Source organism: Erythrolamprus reginae, chromosome 5 (genome assembly GCF_031021105.1).
Source record: "Erythrolamprus reginae isolate rEryReg1 chromosome 5, rEryReg1.hap1, whole genome shotgun sequence".
Taxonomy (NCBI): domain Eukaryota; kingdom Metazoa; phylum Chordata; class Lepidosauria; order Squamata; family Dipsadidae; genus Erythrolamprus; species Erythrolamprus reginae.
In genome coordinates this window covers 115,179,353-115,203,486 of record NC_091954.1, presented here as the reverse complement: position 1 = coordinate 115,203,486, position 24,134 = coordinate 115,179,353, and the positions used below count along the sequence as shown (strand labels likewise).

At 44.5% G+C, this 24,134-nt stretch overlaps 1 protein-coding gene across 7 annotated transcripts; it reads left to right on the top strand.

Moving 5' to 3' along the window:
• The first annotated feature begins 6,281 nt into the window (after positions 1–6,281).
• Positions 6,282–23,891, top strand: COPS7B (COP9 signalosome subunit 7B). Of its 7 annotated transcripts, none has more exons than XR_011559259.1 (9): positions 6,282–6,486; positions 7,362–7,663; positions 10,006–10,182; positions 12,516–12,591; positions 13,660–13,748; positions 16,602–16,804; positions 18,291–18,396; positions 22,067–22,732; positions 22,861–23,889. XR_011559259.1 is itself a non-coding variant. In XM_070753790.1 (8 exons), the coding sequence occupies exons 3-8, from the start codon at positions 10,021–10,023 to the stop codon at positions 22,226–22,228; spliced, it is 798 nt and encodes a 265-aa protein (XP_070609891.1). In that variant the 5' UTR covers positions 6,282–6,486; positions 7,362–7,663; positions 10,006–10,020; the 3' UTR covers positions 22,229–23,889. The 7 variants fall into 7 exon arrangements, 2 of the variants coding, with proteins under 2 accessions (XP_070609891.1, XP_070609893.1); XR_011559261.1 differs by having other exon boundaries at positions 22,067–22,586; positions 22,836–23,888; XR_011559260.1 differs by having other exon boundaries at positions 22,067–22,596; positions 22,836–23,888.
• Positions 23,892–24,134: the final 243 nt, after the last annotated feature.

Genomic DNA, 24,134 nt, shown 5'->3' with positions numbered 1-24,134 from the left:
TGTAAGTCACCCAGGGTAACCTTGGGTGATATGGGCAGCATATAAGCTTGATAAATGAATAATAATTGTGGTTAAACTTAAAAAAAAAACAATTACCAAATAAAGACAGTGATCTTCAAAAGATTACCCAACAATAAAAATTGTTAGCTGGGGTTGCCTTTGTTTAATGTGTTTTACCCATAATTAACTTCTCCCTGGTTTGTTTACTTAATCAATTTTCTGGTAGCAATTTCCCCCAGCTTCCAAATTGTTGCTCCTGTTCCTTATTATTAAAACAAAACGGCCACACTTGACAAAAAAAAATAAAGAAACAAACAAATGAAAACTGAATGTCACAATAGAATTTAGGAAAATAGCTTTAGCAGCCTCCTGCTGTTTTTACTCCTCCCTACAACAACAAATCATTGTCAAGAACTTCAGGGGAACCATCAAAAAGCAGATAATTTTGCTGTTGGCTCTGAGAGACGGATCAACGGTGATGGATTTATACCTACTGCTGTTTTGTAAAAGCCAAAGAAATCCAGCCTGTTTACCTGAGAAGACGTAAATGTCATAATATTCCTAGTTGCTACAGAAGTTAATTAAAAGTTAAGAGAACAGCTAATGTTCTGGAATGCAGAGGTTTGTTTATTTATTTTTTAAATGCACAGGGATGCCTAACTCCAACAGTGAGATGCTGGGTGAAATAAGTGGTTTTATTAAACTCATTATGAAGAGTTTGTCCATCACCATTTCAGACAAATGATTGTCCAATCTCTTCTTTAAAAATTCCAGTGATGGAGCAGCCACAACATCTGGAGGCAACTTGTTCCAATCGGCTAATTGTTCTAACTCTCATGAAATTCCCCCTTAATTCAAGATTGCTTCTCTCCTTGGTTAATCTCCATCCATTGCTTCTTAACCTGCCTTCGGGTATTTTGGAGAACAGATTGAATCACAGAGAGAGAGAGAGAGAGAGAGAGAGAGAGAGAGAGAGAGAGAGAGAGAGAGAGAGAGAGAGAGAGAGAGAGATACAAGGAATAATGGATGGAAACTGATCAAGGAGAGATTCAACCTAGAAACAAAGCGGAACTTTCTGACAGTGAGAACAATCAACAAATGTGTTGTGGTTGCCTTCAGTCAGGTGGTAGGGAAAGCAAGTAGGATGCTTGGCTGCATAGCTAGAGGTATAACAAGCAAGAAGAGGGAGATTATGATCCCGCTATATAGAGCGCTGGAGAGACCCCATTTGGAATAATACTGTGTCCAGTTCTGGAGACCTCACTTACAAAAAGATATTGACAAAATTGAACGGGTCCAAAGACGGGCTACAAGAATGGTGGAAGGTCTTAAGCATAAAACCTATCAGGAAAGACTTCATGAACTCAATCTGTATAGTCTGGAGGACAGAAGGAAAAGGGGGGACATGATCGAAACATTTAAATAGGTTAAAGGGTTAAATAAGGTCCAGGAGGGAAGTGTTTTTAATAGGAAAGTGAACACAAGAACAAGGGGACACAATCTGAAGTTAGTTGGGGGAAAGATCAAAAGCAACAGGAGAAAATATTATTTGACTGAAAGAGTAGTACTGTAGATCCCTGGAACAAACTTCCAGCAGACATGGTAGATAAATCCACAGTAACTGAATTGAAACATGCCTGGGATAAACATATATCCATACTAAGATACAATACAGAAAATAGTATAAGGGCAGACTAGATGGACCATGAGGTCTTTTTCTGCTGTCAGACTTCTATGTTTCTATGTTTCAGGCCAGCTCCTGTGGCTGGGGTTTTTGATGAAGAGCATTGGGGGTCATCTGTTTACAGAAGACCAGTCTGGTTATGGCACGAGGCAGATACGTCAGACATAGAGGCAGGGAAAGACAGGGAGCAGGAAGAGATAGCAGAGACAGACAGGGAAATGGTTTCAGCCAGCCCTCCAGCCAGAGGTTCCTCGGAATCAGAAAGGGAAGACGTAATGAGTGACCCTATTCTGAATCCTCAGGTGAGGAGAATATTGGGAAGGCAGGAGCAACTGCGCAAGCATAGAAACAAATAGAACACAGCTGTCATGATTTAAAGACGCTGCTGAAACCCTGATAAAAAAGGGAGGGCTGGAATGCATTGCGTGGGTGATTATCGTTTGCGTTTTGAAGAGAGAAATGTTGCAGCGTGGTTTCGTTTTGGTTTGGATTTCTGTGAACTTTCTGATACTCAAGCAGGAAAGGCTGTGCGGACTTGAGTGTGTAGTTTCTGACCTTCTGGACTAATAATTCAGAATTGCTGGCACAAGCCTGAACATATCATGTGGACTTTGAGTGAGTAACTCTGACCTCTGGAGTCTGGACTAATAAATCAGCATTGGTCTTGCATTCAAGGAGGCATTCAGCCCTCTGTATATTATTATTATTATTATTATTATTATTATTATTATTATTATTTATTGGACTTGTATGCCGCCCCTCTCCGCATAAAGGAACCCTTTTTGTTTTACTGTTACCCATTTGTGTGTTTGATTTATTACCTTGCTCTTGGGTGGCTAGAAGCCAGGCAGAACAAAATGGACCAGAAGTTGTCTTCGGAAGTTGTGGGAACTTCATCGCTTTCATGAGGAGATTGGCCAACCATTTTCCAAAATGATGTAGGGACTCCTGTTTGAGCAAGAGGTTGGACTAGATGACCTATCAGGTCCCTTCCAACTCTAATAATAATCTAATCTAATCATAGACAGGTCTGTAGAGCAGTGTTTCTTGACCTTAGAGATTAATGAATAAGGAAAAATAAGGAAACCTTATACAAGTGATGGTGAATCTTCTTTTGCTCGGCATATTGGCTGGGGAAATTCTGGGAATTGGTGTCTGCTCACCTTCGGTTTGCAAAGGTTGAGAAAGACTGAAGTGTTTTATTATATATAAAATAAGTATTATTGCTACCCAAAAGGTGCCAAGTTTTGATCTTACTCGCCAGCATTGGTCAACTCTGAGCAGGATCCATACTCAGTATGGTGTCTGCCAGGATTCATTATTCAAATGGGATATTGTATGTGTATGTTTTTATATAAGGTTTTTTTTTAGGTTTTTAATGTAAAATTGTTATTTTAGACTTAATATTAGATTTGTCATTGTATACTGTTTTATCACTGCGGTGAGCCACCCCGAGTCTGCAGAGAGGGGTGTCATACAAATCTATTAAATAATAATAATAATAATAATAATCATCATCATCATCATCATCCCTCAGTGTGACTGTGGTGTTTCTATGCTTGCGCAGTTGCTCCTGCCTTCCCAATATTCTCCTCACCTGAGGATTCAGAATAGGGTCACTCATTACGTCTTCCCTTTCTGATTCCGAGGAACCTCTGGCTGGAGGGCTGGCTGAAACCATTTCCCTGTCTGTCTCTGCTATCTCTTCCTGCTCCCTGTCTTTCCCTGCCTCTATGTCTGACGTATCTGCCTCGTGCCATAACCAGACTGGTCTTCTGTAAACAGATGACCCCCAATGCTCTTCATCAAAAACCCCAGCCACAGGAGCTGGCCTGAAACATAGAAACATAGAAGTCTGACAGCAGAAAAAGACCTCATGGTCCATCTAGTCTGCCCTTATACTATTTTCTGTATTGTATCTTAGTATGGATATATGTTTATCCCAGGCATGTTTCAATTCAGTTACTGTGGATTTATCTACCATGTCTGCTGGAAGTTTGTTCCAGGGATCTACAGTACTACTCTTTCAGTCAAATAATATTTTCTCCTGTTGCTTTTGATCTTTCCCCCAACTAACTTCAGATTGTGTCCCCTTGTTCTTGTGTTCACTTTCCTATTAAAAACACTTCCCTCCTGGACCTTATTTAACCCTTTAACCTATTTAAATGTTTCGATCATGTCCCCCCTTTTCCTTCTGTCCTCCAGACTATACAGATTGAGTTCATGAAGTCTTTCCTGATAGGTTTTATGCTTAAGACCTTCCACCATTCTTGTAGCCCGTCTTTGGACCCGTTCAATTTTGTCAATATCTTTTTGTAAGTGAGGTCTCCAGAACTGGACACAGTATTATTCCAAATGGGGTCTCACCAGCGCTCTATATAGCGGGATCATAATCTCCCTCTTCTTGCTTGTTATACCTCTAGCTATGCAGCCAAGCATCCTACTTGCTTTCCCTACCACCCGACTGAAGGCAACCACAACACATTTGTTGATTGTTCTCACTGTCAGAAAGTTCCGCTTTGTTTCTAGGTTGAATCTCTCCTTGATCAGTTTCCATCCATTATTCCTTGTATCTCTCTCTCTCTCTCTCTCTGTGATTCAATCTGTTCTCCAAAATACCCGAAGGCAGGTCAAGAAGCAATGGATGGAGATTAACCAAGGAGAGAAGCAACCTTGAATTAAGGGGGAATTTCATGAGAGTTAGAACAATTAGCCGATTGGAACAAGTTGCCTCCAGATGTTGTGGCTGCTCCATCACTGGAATTTTTAAAGAAGAGATTGGACTTTTACAGTGAGATCTTGAATTATTAACACTGCCAGGCTTCCGGTGTTTGATAATACAGTCGGGGGTTCATAAACAAACAATGTCCATACCAGTCAGGGGTTTGCAAAGAAAGCGAGGAGGGTCTCCGCTGGATATTGCAGGTTCAGCGTTTCCGTCCGAGTATCCCAAAAGCAGTTAGCAGTGTGGCTTGACTCCAGCGTGCTCAGAAATACAGGCCAGGAGAAAAGAAATGGACCAGAGCACACAACTGCTTATATCACACCACCTTTGTGTTTAAGGTTGGAACGCACAACTGCTTACCACACAACCTTTGTTTAAGGATGAAATGCACCACTGGTTACCACACACACGACCTGCTGTGTTTAAGGGACTCGGTGGTTGCACATGTTCCCTGCAAGAGGAGAGGAGAGAAGTCAACACAGGGTGTCCAGGGGGAAAGCATTTTGAAATTCCCTGATATTTCCGACATTTTTCTGTAATTGGCACTCTAGTTAAGGCGCGGCCGTAGATGACGTCATACCAAACGGTTAAGCCATGGAGAAATATTGGTAGCTGAAGAAGCAAGTCGTTGCCAGTTATGCTCATTTTTGCTTGACTCTGCCAGGAAGCGCAATCCGTGGTTTGGTTTCCTCAACAAAATATCCACCACATTGTGTTGTGTCCAAATGTCCATCAAGACTTCCTACCGGCCCAATGTCTGATTTTTTTTTCAACCTAAACCACCCTGTCCTTGAATAGCTGGGTGGACTGGACATTAGCATTTGAACCAGGGGTGAAATCCAGCAAGTTCTGACAGGTTCTGGAGAATGGTAGCGGAAATGTTGAGTGGTTCGGAGAACCAGCAAATGCCACCTCTGGCTGGCCCCAGAGTGGGGAAGGAATGGAGACTTTGCAATACCCTTCACCTAGGAAGAGGAGGCAATGGGGATTTTGCAGTATCCTTCCCCCAGGAGTGGGGAGAAGTGAGGATTTTGCAGTATCCTTCCCCTGGAGTGGGGAGGGAATTCAATTTCAATTCAATTCAATTTATTAGATTTGTATGCCACCTCTCTCTGAAGACTCGGGGTGGCTCACAACAATAATAAAAACAATATTCCAGTGAAAACAAATCTAATATTAAAAAGCACATAAAACCCTATCATACTGAAAAAAGCAAGCAACATATACATACCCAAACATAAATATAAAAAAGCCTGGGGGAAAGGTGTTTCAACTCCCCCATGCCTGGTGGTATAGATGGGTCTTGAGTAATTTTCAAGAGACAAGGAGTGTGGGGGCAGTTCTAATCTCCAGGGGGAGTTGATTCCAGAGGGCCGGGGCTGCCACAGAGAAGGCTCTTCCCCTGGGGCCCGCCAAACGACATTGTTTGGTCGACGGGACCCGGAGAAGACCAACTCTGTGGGACCTTATCGGTCGCTGGGATTCGTGCGGTAGCAGGCGGTTCCGGAGGTACTCTGGAATGGGGACTTTGCAGTATCCTTCCTTCAAGAGTGGGAGGGAATGAGGATTTGGCAGTATCCTTCCCCCAGGAATGGAGGGAATGGGGACTTTACAGCATCCTTCCCCTGGAGCGGGGAAGGAATGAGGAGACCACCCACCAAGCTACAGGCATAGAACCTGTGGTAAAAAAAATATTGGATTTCACCACTGATCTGAATCCAACTGCTGGCTGGGGAATTCTGGGAGTTGAAGTCCACCAGGCTGAAAGCAGCCAAGCTTGAGAAGCATTGAGTTAAGGCGAGGGTCCAAGCGAGGTGCATCATGGGAGGCCGACTCCGGATCCTCAAAAGGCGGTTCTCTCACTTCCCTCAGAATCCCCTTCAGCGGCTCAGAGGGAACTTTATCAGGCGGAACGTTTGTATCGGAGGAGCAGTTTCCGGCACGACACGGGGGAACGGACGGACCGTCGGATCCACCTGCGAGCGGCGCCCGTTTGGGCACGGCGGCTGTCATGGCGGCATGAGGCGCGGTTGAGACCAAGCGGAGACACAGCCGGGCGACAACGGCACCTTAACCGGTAAAGACCGTCACCCTGAGCCCGGGACGGAGAAGGGCGCGACTTCGAGGGCCGGAGAGGGCCCTGTTGGCGCCTCTAGAATTGCGTACGAGCCGACAAGCAAGCGGGGAGGCGTTTGCCTTCGCTGCCGCCGCTCCATTGAAGGATACTCCTCACGCTCCGGAGCCTCTATGGCTCCTTCCACGGGGCCAGCCCGCTGGGAATGATGGGTTTTGGAGTCCAAGTAGGGTTTTTTTGAGGGGTGTGTGTGAATTGACGCCCTAAGGCGAGTTTTGAAATCCAGGCCTCAAGAAGAAACGGGCGGTTGGGTGGCTGGGGATGATGGGCTTAGGAGCAGGAGCCCGGGTAGCCGGCGTCCCCGCGTTCTCGGGATGCCGGTTCTAGACTGCAAAGCCCCAGACCGCCACGAGAGGGCGCCAGTGACGAGAGCTTCCTGAGCTGTGGCTGCCCCCTGGTGGCCTCCTGGAGTTTTGCAGGCCCTTCTGTTGCAGGGTGTCCAGCAAACCTGGAAAACGGAATTATCAGGGAAATTGGTGGTTCGGGAAATATCAGGGAATTCATGAATTAAACGGAATAAACCAGGGGGGGAAACCAAACTGTATTAAAATGTTTAAAAGTCAGGGGGAAATCATGTAAAGAAACCAAACCACGGATTGCGCTTCCTGGCAGAGTCAAGCAAAAATGAGCATAACTGGCAACGACTTGCTTCTTCAGCTACCAATATTTCTCCATGGCTTAACCGTTTGGTATGACGTCATCTACGGCCGCGCCTTAACTAGAGTGCCAATTACAGAAAAATGTCGGAAATATCAGGGAATTTCAAAATGCTTTCCCCCTGGACACCCTGTGTTGACTTCTCTCCTCTCCTCTTGCAGGGAACATGTGCAACCACCGAGTCCCTTAAACACAGCAGGTCGTGTGTGTGGTAACCAGTGGTGCATTTCATCCTTAAACAAAGGTTGTGTGGTAAGCAGTTGTGCGTTCCAACCTTAAACACAAAGGTGGTGTGATATAAGCAGTTGTGTGCTCTGGTCCATTTCTTTTCTCCTGGCCTGTATTTCTGAGCACGCTGGAGTCAAGCCACACTGCTAACTGCTTTTGGGATACTCGGACGGAAACGCTGAACCTGCAATATCCAGCGGAGACCCTCCTCGCTTTCTTTGCAAACCCCTGACTGGTATGGACATTGTTTGTTTATGAACCCCCGACTGTATTATCAAACACCGGAAGCCTGGCAGTGTTAATAATTCAAGATCTCACTGTAAAAGTGAAACAGTTTTTAATCAAAAGCAAACCCACAAAATACACATCACCTTTCTGGTTCAACACCAAAGTAACTATTTAAAAAAAAGGGTTCCTTTCCTAACAATAATAACATTCTAAACAAGTGGGCATATATTTCGTGTGTGCAGTAAGAAAGAAAAGAGAGGGGATAAAATCCAACAAAGTGAAGGCAGCAAACCAAACTTAAATACAGTAACCACAGGTGGGAGGGTTCTTAGGTGGGACAGGTAACCATTTAAACAAACAAAACACCTTTTCCCAAAGTCCAGACATACAGAGGTGACTATTTCAACAGGCAGTGGCCTCGTATTTATGACAGTTGCAGTGTCCCAGGGACAGGTGATCCCCTTTTATGACCTCTTTACGGGCAAAATCAATGTGGAAACCAGGTTTACTTTACAACCATGTTACTAACTTAATAACTGTGGCAGGAAAAGCTGTTGAATGGGGCAAAGTTCACTTAACAACTGTCTTGCTTAGCAGCAGAAATTTTGAGCTAAATTGTGGTCATATATTGAGAACTACCTGTATGTAGAAACAATTAAAAATATTCTCAGCTGATTAGTACGGTGACTCCCAAACATGTCATTCACTAATAGCATGGGTCAGTTACTATCCTAGTCCGGATGCTTGGGAAACAATCAGGTCTTCAAGGCTTTCTGAAAGGGGAATAGAGTTTGGACAGTTCAACTTCAGTGTTTGAGAGAGAGCACATCTACAGAGAAGGACCATTCCCTGGGTCCTGCTAGATAATCTCTAATAGCTTATCCCTGCTGTCCAACTGAATGGGAGGGGTAGAACTGTTGGGAGTAAGTTGGTCCCTCAAGCATCGATGAGAATATGGCCAAATGTTTTTACTCTTCCGATGATACATACTGCCAGTATTGTAAACTTTAAAAGCTCAGCATCTACTGCCATTTGTGGACATTGTCTATGAATCCATGTTGCAAAATGAAAACACCACTATGTAAAAAGGATGTTGAGACTCTAGAAAGAGTGCAGAAAAGTGAAACAAAGATGATTAGGGAACTGGAGGCCAAAACATATGAAGAACAGTTGCAGGAACTGGGCATGGCTAGTTTAATGAAAAGAAGGAGCAGGGGAGACAGGATAGTAGTCTTCCAATATCTCAGGGGTTGCCACAAAGAAGAGGGAGTCAAGCTATTCTCCAAAGCACCTGAGGATAGAAAAAGAAGCAATGGGTGAAAACAAGGAGAGAAGCCACTTAGAACTAAAATTAATCAATGGAACTACTTGCCTCCAAAAGTTGTGAATGCTTCAACACTGGAAGTTTTTAAGAAGATGTTGGGTGTTTAAGAAGATGTTTAAAGGTACCTTTTATACTCTGAAAAATACAGTACTTAACTGCGGTGATTTGTTTGACTTGAAAATAAGTTGTAAAATGGAGCAAAATTCACTAAATTGTCTTACCTAGCATTGGAACCTTTGGGTTGAGTTATGATTATAAGTCAAGAATTACCTGTATTGCTTTTGTTCCTTTGATGTAGTGACTGTTATCTTTATGCTTTTATATTTGTTCTAGTAGTTTTGAAAACTTGTTTTAGAGGAAAAACAGAAATTCATAAATATTGTCACTCTTCCTTTCCCCAGTCTTTATAAATGTATACTTTGGTACCCCTCTCCCTTCAGGGTTGAGCATCTCTTGACATTAATTGCTCTTTTAGAACTACAGTGGTACCTCTACCTTAACTCGTTCCGTGACCAGGTTCTTAAGTAGAACAGTTTGTAACAATTTTTCCCATAGGAATCAATGTAAAAGCAAATAATGCTGGGATTGGGGAAACCAGAGGGAGGGCAGAGGCCCTGTTTCCTCCCAGGGGAGAGACCCCATGGAGGCTTCTCCCCGCCTTTTCCGGTCCTGTTTCCTCCCAGAGATTCCTAAAGAGGCCCCACAGAGGCTTCTCCCTGCCTTTTCCGGCCCCATTTCCTCCCAGGAGATTCCTAGAGAGGCCCCATGGAGGCTTCTCCCTGCCTTTTCCAGTTATAGTTTCGGAGGCTCGGGTTTGTAAGTGGAAAATGGTTCTTGAGAAGAGGCAAAAAAATCTTGAACACCCGGTTCTTATCTAGAAAAGTTTGTAAGTAGAGGCATTCGTAGGTAGATGTATCACTGTATACTTTTTAAAAATATGAAATAAAGCTGAAGTGTTTTCATTTGTCACCATATCCCTTTTGAACCGAACACTGAACAGCAAGTTTGACACTCTGTTTTTGCAGTGCTAAAAATTGAGGATGGCAGGGGAGCAGAAACCAGCCTGTCATCTCCTGGAGCAGTTCATTTTATTAGCCAGAGGCACCAGTGGTTCAGCTCTGATTGCCCTCATCAACCAAGTGCTGGAGGCTCCAGGAATTTACGTATTTGGAGAACTCCTGGAATTAACTAACGTGCGAGAGGTGAGTGCTGGACGTGTTCCTTTCGTCACTTGTTTCTAGGCCAGGGCAAGATGTTCCAGTAAGATTCCACTAGAAGAAAATCTGTAGCCCGGGGTTGAATTGTGGAGTCCGTGGTGCTCTCGGAGTTTGGTGGTTTTCTTGCAGACATTTCATTACCCAACTAGGCAACACCATTAGGGCTGGCTGGTGTAGAGTTTCTGTTGTGAATTCTCCTCGTCCAACATTGGTAATGTTAGATTCTGAGGAGGATGAGTCAGGCCCATCTTGGTACCCTGGGCCAGTGGTCTTGCCAGCTGATGCAGAGAGTGAGAGGGAGGGAGAAATAGACCTGAAGGACCACCAGAGGTGGCAGATATGCCAGTGACAGTAGAGTCTAACTTAGAGGAGGAGGAGGAAGATCAGGAACCTTTGCTAGATGCCCACTTTAGAAAACTAAGAAAAAGACAAGAATACTTGTATGGGAAAAAGAAGTAGTCTGTAGTTTGTAACTCTAGGGAACCGTTGACCACTCCCTGTATGTATTTAAGAGCGGCGTATGGGTAATTCAGGGTAGAGTTTCAACGTTTTCCAATGGAGTCGGATGATGTTTGAGGTTTTAGCCAGGTTACGTTTGCCAACGGTTATTTCTCTGTTAAAATCCTTGGAGTAACAGTGCCCTGCCTGCGGAGATGCTGGGAAGCTGTAATAGTAAGTCTGTGAAACTGGAGACTCCTTAGGAATATGCAATAGGCTTTGATCTTTGGCAGCAGTCTAGCAGCAGAACTGTTATCTCTTAATTACCCTCACTGAGAAACTGCCAAGGTGAGGTCACATGCATGACTGTGGCTTATATAAATGAGACTTTCTATATAAAAAGATTGATTTGAAATATCGGCGCCTGGATTCCTCCTTTGTTTTCAAGCTGCATAGGCCTAGGTTTCCTTCCTGTTTTTATACAGTAGCTTGCCCTGTGTTGTTGATGGTGGTTAGTTGCGAAGTCGTGTCCAATCCATCACGACCCCATGGACAGCGTTCCTATCATTTATCATCCTCTGGAGTCCATTTAATTATGAGCTGTTGTGGTTGGCTCTGGCCCAGCTCCTGCCCCAGGGAATGTGGAGGTGGATGCAGGGGAAACTTCAACATGTCACAGGCCTGTGTTATTGCCGACAGAGTCAGTTCAGTTTAGTTTCCTCGGACGAAGAAGAAGGTGGGAGTGACTCGGCAGAGGGGGGCTTGGCACACAACCCAGGCAGTCAATCTCCCTTATCTTCCATTGATTCGGATGAAGATGTTTTGGACCCACGCAAGCGCAGAATTATGCGTAGAAGAGACCAAGTAAGGACATATTACAGGAGATAAGAGCAGCCACCTGTTGTTGGGTGGGGCTCCAGTAATTAGGGCTGCTGCTATAAATAGCAGCGTGTGGGTTTGGCCGTTGTGGAAGAGTATCTGATCGCAGTTCGTCAGGAATCCTGTGTTGCTGGTTTCTGGACTTTGTTTGTTGATTTTTCACACCTTTGAAAACAAAGCAGAGCAACATGTGTGTGTCTCACTTCCTTGGAAGAAAAAGTGGTGTGAAGTTTCTTCACAGCTGCTAGCTAAGTACTTAATGACTACTTAAGGTTAATTGTACAGACTACCTGGTTGTTTTGGGATGAGTGCTCTTTGCAATACAAAAAGGGTGCTTAGTTTATTTTGAATTTTGGGATAAAGAACATTGTTTTGAAATTTCAAACGTGTGTGTGTGTCTGAAATTTGTACCCTTGAATTTTCGGGAGGTTCCTATCAGAGAGCCCGGCAGAACATGAGCAAGGCTAGTTTAATGAAAAGACGGACCAGGGGAGACAGGATAGCAGTCTTCCAATATCCCAGGGGTTGTCACAAAGAAGAGGGAGTCAGGCTATACTCCAAAGCATCTGAGGGTAGGACAAGAAGCAATGGATGGAAACTAATCAGAGAGAGAAGCAACTTAGAATTAAGGAGAAATTTCCTGACAGTCAGAACAATTAATCAGTGGAACAGCTTGCCTCCAGAAGTTGTGAATACTCCCAAACTAGAAGTTTTTAAGAAGATGTTGCGTAACCATCTGTCTGAAGTAGTAGTGTAGAGTTTCCTGCCTAGGCAGGGGGTTGGACTAGAAGACCTCCAAGGCCCCTTCCAACTCAGATGTTGTTATTCTAATAAAAAGCAGAAAGGTACAGTTGCTTCTTGGGGGAAAATGCACCTTTGGGACGAGCGTAGGTGGCTGGAGAATTCTGGGAGTTGAAGTCCACAAGTCTTAAAGTTGACAAGTTTGAAGACCTCTGCTCTGGAATAACTCTTTCTCACCCCCTTTTTCTTAACATCTCCAGATTGCGGAAGGTCCCAACGCTGCTTATTTTCAGCTGCTGAATCTATTTGCTTACGGAACCTATCCAGATTATGTCGGTAAGAGTCCTTTGACCTGATGCAAGTACCATTTTTTTCAGAGTATAAGCTGCACCCTTCCCCACCAAAAGAGGCTGAAAATTTGGGTGTAGCTTTTACTAAGCTTTTTTTTTTTAAGCTCTAACGGATGCTAACGCTTCTTCTGTGCTTTGCTAGACAAACCATCTTCCCTTTGCTTGATTTTATAATTGTTTCCCTGTTTTAGAATAGAAGAATAGAATAGAATAGAATTTTTATCGGCCAAGTGTGATTGGACACACAAGGAATTTGTCTTGGTGCAGATGCTCTCAGCGTACATAAAATAAAATATACATTTGTCAAGAATCATGTGGTACGACACTTAATGATTGTCATAGGGGTCAAATAAGCAATAAAAAAACAATATTAACAAAAATCTTAGGATATAAGCAACGTTACAGTCATACAGTCAACATGGGAGGAAATGGGTGAAAGGAATGATGAGAAAAACTAGTAGAATAGAAGTGCAGATTTAGTAGAAAGTCTGACAGTGTTGAGGGAATTATTTGTTTAGCAGAGTGATGGCGTTCGGAAAAAAACTGTTCTTGTGTCTAGTTGTCTTGGTGTGCAGTGCTCTGTAGTGACGTTTTGAGGGTAGGAATTGAAACAGTTTGTGTCCAGGATGTGAGGGGTCAGTAAATATTTTTCCTCCGCCCTCTTTTTGACTCGTGCAGTCTACAGGTCCTCAATGGAAGGCAGGTTGGCAGCCATTGCTTTTTCTGCAGTTCTGATTGTCCTCTGAAGTCCGTGTCGGTCCTGTTGGGTTGCAGCACCAAACCAGACAGTTATAGAGGTGCAGATGGAGGTTTTTAAGGAGAGACTGGACAGTCACTTGTCCAAGGTCCCTTCCAGCTCTATTCTGATTCTGATTCAGATGACATGCACAACCCCCAATGATGTGACAATCTGTGTTCCCTCTCTTCCAAAATGGTCTCATGTTTGACAGCCTTTGACATTTGCCAGGGTGTTAAGGGGAAACACAATAAGGATCTTTTAACCCCCAAATATATTCAATTTAATCCCTAATCTGAAATTTGATTTCTTGGACAGCAAACCAGAACAACCTGCCAGCTTTGACGGGGCCCCAGAAGAACAAATTGAAGCATTTGACCATTGTCAGCTTAGCTTCCAGAATGAAGGTAAAGTAGAAATGCGCTCAATTTAAAAAAACAAAAAAACCCCGTTTATTAGCTTTCCTTTCCTCTCTCTCTCTTTCTCTCTCTTCTTTTTCTCTTTCCCTTCTTTCTCTTTTTCTAGCATTTGGGCATGGGCTATTAGCTTTCCTTTCCTCTCTCTCTCTCTTTCTCTCTCTTCTTTTTCTCTTTCCCGTCTTTCTCTTTTTCTAGCTTTCTCTTTTTCTAGCATTTGGGCATGGGCCTATTAGCTTTCCTTTCCTCTCTCTCTCTTTCTCTTCTTTTTCTCTTTCCATTCTTTCTCTTTTTCTAGCATTTGGGCATGGGCCTATTAGCTTTCCTTTCCTCTCTCTCTCTCTTTCTCTCTCTTCTTTTTCTCTTTCCATTCTTTCTCTTTTTCTAGCATTTGGGCATGAGCCTGTTGATTTCTTTTCCCGTTTCCCCTTCCCCTTTCCTCTGTCTCTTTCTCTCTCTCTTTACTTTATCTCTTTCTCTTTTTCTATCCCTTCTTCTTTCCCTCCTTTCCCCTCTCTCTCATTCTCTCTTTCCTTCTGTCTTCCTCACCTTCTCCTTCATAGAGCGATTGGGCATTATAGATGAAACTACAAAAGACACAAAAGCCGTATTTAAATATTACAGTTAAAAAACCCGGCAAAAGGATAAAATAATTTTAAAAATTAAAAGGGCAATGGAGGGGCTTCAGGGTGCTAACCAGCCCTAAGCCCCTTGCTTGGTTGGCATCCTTGGAGTCCTCGGAGAGAGCGGCATATAATAATAATAATAATAATCATCATCATCATCCTTCCTTCCTAGCCATAGATTGCTTGCTATGTGAGGTCAAGATATGCCTGGTCAGTTTCTCTCTTCTTCTCAGTGGGAGAAACATAGAAGACTGACGGCAGAAAAAGACCTCATGGTCCATCTAGTCTGCCCTTATACTATTTTTTGTATTTTATCTTAGGATGGATCTATGTTTATCCCAGGCATGTTTAAATTCAGTTATTGTGGATTTACCAACCACGTCTGCTGGAAGTTTATTCCAAGGATCTACTACTCTTTTAGTAAAATAATATTTTCTCACGTTGCTTTTGATCTTTCCCCCAACTAACTTCAGATTGTGCCCTCTTGTTCTTGGGTTCACTTTTCTTTCTTTCTTTCTTTCTTTCTTTCTTTCTTTCTTTCTATCTATCTATCTATCTATCTATCTATCTATCTATCTATCTATCTATCTATCTATATATATATATATATATTTGTATGCCGCCCCTCTCTTCTTATTAAAAACATTTCTCTCCTGGACCTTATTTAACCCTTGAACATATTTAAATGTTTCGATCATGTCCCCCCTTTTCCTTCTGTCCTCCAGACTATACAGATTGAGTTCATTAAGTCTTTCCTGATATGTTTTATGCTTAAGACCTTCCACCACTTTTGTAGCCCGTCTTTGGACCCGTTCAATTTTGTCAAAGAAGTCTCTCTGTTAGTTCGATCCCCTCCAGACGTTATCAATTCAAAATATTTATTTCACCCAAGCATGGAGTTGTAGTTTCCAAGGCAGTTGGAGGACTTGAGGCAGCGTTAGATTCCTGTAATCCAGTTTTTTGTTGTGGATTGATTTCAAGGAACTCAGAAACTTGGGGTATGTCCCCCCCCCTTTTCCTAGAAAGGAGTTGGGAGGGGGGCTTATTTTGAGAAGGGGGCTTATTTCAGCACATGCGCTGAAAAGCCTGATTGGCCTTATTATGGGGACATGTCTTATTGTCAGGGAAACACAAATGTGTTACTGCTTAAAATTATAATAGGCGAGCCTGAAATTGATAAGCCACGGTTTTTCCAGTGCTGTTATCACTTTCACCAGTCACTAAACGAACTGCTGTTAGCGGATGGTATACAGGGTGTCCAGCAAATCTGGAAAACAGGGAAATCAGGGAATTATCAAGGAAATCGGCGGTTCAGGGAAATACCAGGGAATTCGTGGAAAAAACAGAATAAATCAGGGAAAAAACAAAGTATTAAAACATTTAAAGTCAGGGAAAATAATAATAATAATAATAATAATAATAATAAATAATAATAATAATAATTATTATTATTATTAATAATAATAATAATAATTATTATTATTATTTATTAGATTTGTATGCTGCCCCTCTCTGAAGACTTGGAGCAGCTCACAACAAACAATATACAGTGTACAAATCCAATGTTTAAAAAACAGTTTTAAAAAACCCCTTATAATAAAAAGCAATCATACAACCCAAACAAACCATACATAAACCATAATAGCTAAGGGTTATATTTCCCCATGCCTGGCGACATAGGTGGGTTTTCAGGAGCTTATGAAAGGCAAGGAGGGTGGGGGCAGTCCTAATCTCCGGGGAGAGTTGATTCCGGAGGGCCGCGGCCGCCACAGAGAAGGCTCTTCCCCTGGGTACCGCCAGACGGCATTGCTTAGTCGACGGGACCCGAAGAAGGCCAACTATGTGGGACCTAATTGGTCGCTTGGATTCGTGCGGCAGAAGGCGGTCCCGAAGGTATTCTGGTCCGATTTTTTACATGAAAAATCATGTAAAAAAGAAAAACGGATCGCGCTGCTTGGCAGAGTCAAGCAAAAACGAGCCCAACTCTGGCAACAACTTGCTTCCTCAGCTACTGATATTTCTCCACGGCTTAACCGTTTGGTATGATGCCATCTACGACTGCGCCTTAACTAGAGTGCAAGTTACAGGGAAGTTTCATGGAAATATCAGGGAATTTGAAAATGCTTCCCCCCTGGACACCCTGTATATAAGGCCCGACTCCCAAGGGTTTTTGCTACACCTCATGTGGCCTTAATTCTGCCTCCTCCTCCTCCTCCAGTGCATCCCATATTCGGTGCTTCTGAAGGACCTGGACATGCGGAACCTCCGGGAACTGGAAGACTTGATCATCGAAGCTGTTTACACGGACATCATCCAAGGGAAGCTGGATCAGCGGAACCAAGTGCTGGAAGTGGATTTCTGCATCGGGCGGGACATTCAAAGAAAAGACATCAGCAGCATCATTAAAACCCTCAATGAGTGGTGAGCTCGGCCCTCCCCTCCCTCGTTCTGGTTTCTGGTGGAACTTTTATCTATTACAAATAACTCTTTCTAAATGCAGTACTGTATTTCATAAACCAAGAAACTCCGTTTTTATTTCTCTTCCCTTCCATATTCACTACAGTTCATTCTGCCACATTCCTCTTCCTCCCCCCTTATCTTTCTCAATTGCATTCCTCATACCTTCCTCCCAGTCTTCTCCGTTTAACAAGATTTATTTACTCACAACATGATTCACGGACAGCAGAAATGACTGTAAAATAGCACAGAATGCATTTGCTTTAGCCCTACAACATTGAAACTCCACCCTACTTCCCCACTGACCCCCTGACGTACCAAATACAGTACATCACTACAGTATTTAACCCATTCCTCCCTGTTCTGTCGGGCTCTCTGGTAGAATCCTCCCAAAAATTCATAGGTACAAATTTCAGACACGTTTGAAAATTCAAAACAATGTTCTTTATAATGCAAATTCACTTAAACCAAACCCTCTTTTGGGATAGCAAAGAGCCCTGGTCTCCAACCAAACTGGTAATTTGTACAAGTCCCTTATCAGTTCTGGGATACTTAGCTTGCAGCTGTGAGGCAATTCACAGTGCTTCTTCTTTCACAAAGTGAAACACACTTTGCTCTGGTTTAGTTTCCAAGCGGGGAAAAATCAGCACACAAAAGGTCAAAGTCAGTAAAGCAGTCACGAAACACAAGGATCAGATAATCCTCCACAATGGCCAAACCCACAGACTGCTCTTTATAGCAGCCTCACTAATCACCACAGCCCCACCCAACCACAGGTGGCCTCATTTTCTTTGATAATAATCTCTCATTTGTTGCTGCCTATGCATCGCTCTCCGCATGCGTGGCTGTATCATTAACTCTTGTTCTGAATCCAAGGAGGAGCTAGATACTTGATCTCCTTCTGAACCGTCTGCCCCACTCTCCTCCTCCCTGTCACTCATGTCTTCTTGGTCAGAGGAGCCTTCATCATCAGATTCCACCGGGGGCAAAACAGGCCTGCAGCATGTGGATGTCTCCCCCACATCCACAGTCCTTGGGGCAGGAGCTAGGCCAGAGCTAACCACAACACTCCCCTTAGTATCTTCTTCCAAACACCTGTTCTTTATGTTTTTGGACCCTTCTGTATTTAGGATTGACCCATTGAACATCTGATTCTTCCTCGCTAGATTCTGGACTCATAGCCCCATCCTGTGGCTGGCCTCCCACCTGTTCTACTCCCTGTAACCCCGGGCCCACCACTAATTCATAAACACTATCTGTATCAGAGTCCTCAATTTCTTCATCATCCTCCAACTGACCAGGAGTATGTACAACATCCCTTAGGCCCAAAAGATTGTGTGTGCGGGTTTGTGTATGTGTGTTTCTCTCCCCGATTTAGGCAGTGTTGCCGCTTTTCCGCTCCTCCTCCCTTCTTCCCTGTCCGTGAGAGTTGGGAGTTTTGTCTTCACAGGTGTGACGGGTGTGAATCCGTCCTGATAGGAATCGAGCAACAGGTGGTTAGAGCCAACCAGTACAAGGAGAACCACAACCGAACCCAACAACAGGTGGAGACAGAGGTAATAAGCGTCTTAATAAGGGCTGTGGGTGGCGCGGTGGTTAGAATGCGGCATGGCGGGCTCACTCTGCTGACTGCCAGGAGTTCGATCCTGACCGGCTCAAGGTTGACTCAGGCTTCCGTCCTTCCCAGGTGGGTCGAATGAGGACCCAGATTGTTGGGGGCAAGAGGCTGACTCTCTAAAACGCTTAGAGAGGGCTGTAGAGCGGGATATAACCGACACTGTTTAGTCGACGGGACCCGAAGAAGGCCGACTCTGTGGGACCTAACTGGTCGCTGGGATTCATGCGGCAGAAGGCGGTCCCTGAGATATTCTGGCCCGGTGCCATGAAGGGCTTTATAGCACATAACCAACACTTTGAATTGTGACCGGAAACTGATCGGCAGCCAATGCAGACTGCGGAGTGTTGGTGTGACATGGGACTAACTCTGAACAGCTGCAGCAATCTGTTGTAACAGCTGTGGCAATAAAAGTCACAAAACGGGTCAAAACTCACTTAACGGCTATCCCACGTAGCCACAGAAACTTTGGGCTTACAATGATGGTTGCAAGTTAAGTACTACCTATACTTTGAAAATTTGACTCATCGCTTCTATGAATTCTAGGAAAGTGAACCCAAGAACAAGGGGCCACAATCTGAGGTTAGTTGGGGGAAAGATTAGAAGTAACGTGCGAAAATATTATTTGACTGAAAGAGTAGTAGATGCTTGGAACAAACTTCCAGCAGACGGGGTTGGTCAATCCACAGGAACTGAATTTAAACATGCCTGGGATAAACATAGATCCATCCTAAGATAAAATGCAGGAAATAGTATAAGGGCAGACTAGATGGACCAGGAGGTCTTTTTCTGCCGTCAATCTTCTATGTTTCTATTAATAGAATTAGACAATAGTCTTCGGAAAAGAGCAGCATAGAAATCCAATAAATAAATAAATACACAAAGATGATTAGGGGCCCGGAGGATAGAACAGCCACCCTGAGTCTATGTAAAGGGGCGGCATACAAATCTAATTAATAAATAAATAAATAAATAAATAAATAATAAATAAATAAATAAATATGAAGAATGGTTGCAGGAACTGGGCATGGCTGGTTTAATGAAAAGAAGGACCAGGGGAGACATGATAACAGTCTTCCAGTATCTCAGGGGTTGCCACAAAGAAGAGGGAGTCAAACTGTTCTCCAAAGCACCTGAGAGTGGAACAAGAAGCAATGGGTGGAAACTAAACAAGGAGAGAAGCAACTTAGAACTAAGAAATTTCCTGACAATTGGAACAACTAACCAGTGGAACATCTTGCCTGCAGAGGTTGTGAATGCTCCAACACAGGAAGTTTTTAAGCAGATGTTGGATAACCATCTGTCTGGTGTAGGGTTTCATGCAGGGAAGGGCTGCAAAAACATTTTATTTTGGAAAGGGACGTTGCTTCAGAAGTTGTGGGTGCTCCACCTTGGAGGTTTTTAAGAAGAGACTGAACAGTTCACTTGTCTGAAATAGAAGTCTGGACTACAAGACCTTCCATCTTGTCCCAGAAGGTGGCGCTGTGCCCATGTGTTGGAGATTGTGGAGTGTGCTCTGCTAAACATCAAAAGCTGATGGATGGACCCAGGTTCTTCTGTTTCTGGCTTGACACTTGTGTTGCTGCTTTTCTTTGCTGTTTGTGTGTGTGTGTGTGGGGGGGGTGTTGGATTGGTGGGGGCTGGTTTATTCTCCATTCGTTCTGTTCTGTCGGGCTCTCTGGTAGACTCCTCCCAAAAATTCACAGGTACAAATTTCAGACACACACGTTTGAGAATTCAAAACAATGTTATTTATAATGAAAATTCACTTAAACCAAGCCCTCTTTTGGGATAGCAAAGAGCACTCGTCTCCAATCAAACTGGTAATTTGTACAAGTCCCTTATCAGTTCTGAGATACTTAGCTTGCAGCTGTGAGGCAATTCACAGTCCTTCTTCTTTCACAAAGTGACACACACTTTGCTTTGGTTTAGTTTCAAAGCGGGAAAATCAGCACACAAAAGGTCAAAGTCAGTAAAGCAGTCACGAAACACAATGATCAGATAATCCTCCACAATGGCCAAACCCACAGGCTGCTATTTATAGCAGCCTCCCTAATGACCACAGCCCCACCCAACCACAGGTGGCCTCATTTTCTTTGATAATAACCTCTCCGCATGCGTGGCTGTATCATTAACTCTTGTTCTGAATCCAAGGAGGAGCTAGATAATTGATCTCCTTCTGAGCTGTCTGCCACACTCTCCTCCCTGTCACTCATGTCTTCTTGGTCAGAGGAGCCTTCATCAGCAGATTCCACCGGGGGCAAAACAGGCCTGCAGCATGTGGATGTCTCCCCCACATCCACAGTCCTTGGGGCAGGAGCTGGGCCAGAGCTAACCACAACACCTTCCATGCTTGGTGTCCATACAGGTAGTCTTTGGCTTATGCAGCAGCTCGTTTAGTTACGACCAAAGTTACGAACGACACTGAGAAAAAGTGACTTACAACACTTGCCACTGTGGGTGGCATCCCTGCGGTCATGTTGTCAGAATTCAAATGCTTGGCAACCGGCATGTATTGATGCCGGTTGCAGTGTCTGGGGTGGGATTTGGGGCATCCCATAATCTCCTTGTTGGCCGTCTGATAAGCAGTCAATGGATAAGCCAGATTCTGCATTACGGCCGCATTATTAACAGATTCCCTTCACTGCTGTAGCAAGAAAGGGCGTAAAATGTGGCAGAAATGTGCTTGGCAGCTGCCTCATTTAGCACGAGAAATGTTGGGCTCCATTGTGACTGTAAGTCGAGGACCGCCTGTAACTTCAAATAGGGACTGGCCCTAATAATAATAATAATAATTTATTAGATTTGTATGCCGCCCCTCTCCGTAAACCCTAAATCGAGAACTAGCTGCAGAGAATATCAATAGAACTGCAGAAAAAGCAATTGCTGCCCACCTGCCTTCCATTGAGAACCTGTATACTGCACGATTCAAAAAGAAGCCCATGAAAATATTTACTGACCCATCACATCTTGAACATAAACTATTTCAACTCCTATCCTCAAAACGTCACTATAGAGCACTGCACACCAAGACAACTAAACACAAGAACAGTTTTTTCCCGAACGCCATCACTCTACTAAACAAATAATTCCTTCAACACTGTCAGACTTTTTACTAAATCTGCAATTCTATTTCTACTAGTTTTTTCTCATCATTCCTATCATCCTTTTCCTCCCACTTAGGACTGTATGACTGTAACTTGTTGCTTGTATCCTAAGATTTTTATTAATATTGATTGTTTCTTCATTGCTTATTTGACCCCTATGACAATCATTAAGTGTTGTACCACAAATGTGTCTTTTTCTTTTATGTACGTTGAGAGCATCTGCACCAAGACAAATTCCTTGTGTGTCCAATCACACTTGGCCAATAAAAATTCTATTCCATTCTAGCACTCAGATGTATCAATATATACCACTTCATAGTGTTTCACAGCCCTCTCTAAGCTGTTTCCAGAGTCAGCCTCTTGCCCCCAACAATCCGGGTCCTCATTTTACCGATCTCAGAAATATGGAGGGCTGAGTCAACCTTGAGCTGGTTTGCTGTCCCCATTTCAGAGAAACGTGGATTGCTCCCCGTCTTCCCTGCTCTCCTTTGCTCTCCCTTCCAGGTCCTGAACATCAAGAAGACCTTGAAGGCCACCGCCTCTTCCTCCTCTTCCGCCCAGGAGATGGACCAGCAGCTGGTCGAGCGGGAGTGCCCTCACCCGGAGCAGAGGCAACCCACCAAAAAGATCTCCAAGGTCAAAGGACTGGTCTCCAGTCGCCACTAGTGGCCGGAGCTGCTGCAGCGGGGGGTGGAGGGGAGGCTGCTGGGGGCCCTCCGTGGCTCCGGAGGAAGGGGTCCGGGCCTCGACCTGCCCCCCTTTCCCCACCAGCCCCTCCTCCCATCAGCGTCCGAGCCAGTTTGACACTGCTAACGTTCTGCCCCCCCCCCCGAGCTTTGCATAAGGACTTTGGAGGGGCGACCCTGTATTTGGGGTGGGGTGCCAGGCGCTGAATGAAGAGGCGCCCACCTTTGGGGTCCTTCCTGCCAGGAGTTGTGTGTCCCTTGGTAGCACTTTCCAGGGTGGCAAGGTTGGCGTGGGCGAGGCTTTTATGGTGGGGGGTTGGTTGGATTTTTTGGCCAAAGTCCCCTAAGGCAGTGTCTCCCAACCTTGGCCACTTGAAGATATCTGGACTTCAACTCCCAGAATTCCCCAGCCAGCGAATTCTGGGAGTTGAAGTCCAGATATCTTCAAGTGGCCAAGGTTGGGAAACACTGCCCTAGAGCAGGGGTCCCCACACTTAGCAACTTTAAGACTTGTGGACTTCAATTCCCAGAATTCTCCAGCCAGCGAATTCTGGGAGTTGAAGTCCAGATATCTTCAAGTGGCCAAGGTTGGGAAACACTGCCCTAGAGCAGGGGTCCCCACACTTGGCAACTTTAAGACTTGTGGACTTCAATTCCCAGAATTCTCCAGCCAGCTGTGCTGGCTGGAGAATTCTGGGAGTTGAAGTCCACAAGTCTTAAAGTTGCCAAGTTTGAAGACCTCTGCCCTAAGGGTGTGCGACTTCCCTGCCTTCGCTGCTCCTCTTCCTTCGATCTTCGAAGTCGACTCTCTACCTCAGTGGTCCCCATGTTTTTCTGGCTCCAAACTGGCTGGGTGGGGAGGGGGCAAGGAAGAAAGAGGGGGGGCGGTTCCATCCGGGCAAGCAAACCCACAGCTCCCGTTTGCACAAGCTGCTGTTACATCCTGCCCGCTCCTAATGGAGCTTGCTTGCTAATCCGTCTGGCCCAGTTCTGAGACCTGGGAATTGGGGTCCGCAGCCCCGGGAATTGGGGACCCCCCCTACTCTACCTCACGCTGGCAAGCACCCGGGCATGTTTACCGACCATCTTTTCTGGCGCTCCCTCGAAGCCCAAGTGCGCCTACCTGCGACGGCTGGGGTCCCTTCTTTGACGCTGAGACGAGGGGGCCGGTGGGGAAACAGCTGCTATTTCAACCTCCTTTCCTGCCCCACTTCTGTACCTTGGACACCTGCCCCACCCATCCCTAGCCACGAAGGGAGGGCAGCCCAATGAGTAGTGCCCTCTTCTCCCCTCTCGGTCTCAATCCACCTCCCTCCCAGTGTTGTGTGCTACCAGTTTACTCCCTGATGCAGCTCTTTGAAGACGGCCCGTTGGGGTACCAGGGTGAGATCCAATCAAGAGGTCCTCTTTCCCCCCCCACTCCCACACATCCTTCGCTGGACCCCCAAAGCCTTCATTTGGAGGTTCAGAACTTGAATCCCTTTCCGGTTTATCTCTCTCGCCCACCCCTCCTTCTGTACATTTCTTAAAGACGGTTTGGACATTTCAATTTCTTTTTTTTTTAAATGTGATAATCTGTTACAGACTCACGCAAGGTGACTTTCATCAGAAGCATTGTTTTGTATTAAAAACAAAAAAAAGTATTTGGAATGCTGTGTTCAGTTCTGGAGACCTCACCTACAAAATCTATCTATCTATCTATCTATCTATCTATCTATCTATCTATCTATCTATCTATCTATCTATCTATCTATCTATCTAATCTATCTTGTTCTGTCGGGCTCTCTGGTAGACTCCTCCCAAAAATTCACAGGTACAAATTTCAGACACACACATGTTTGAAAATTCAAAACAATGTTCTTTATAATGAAATGTCATTTAAACCA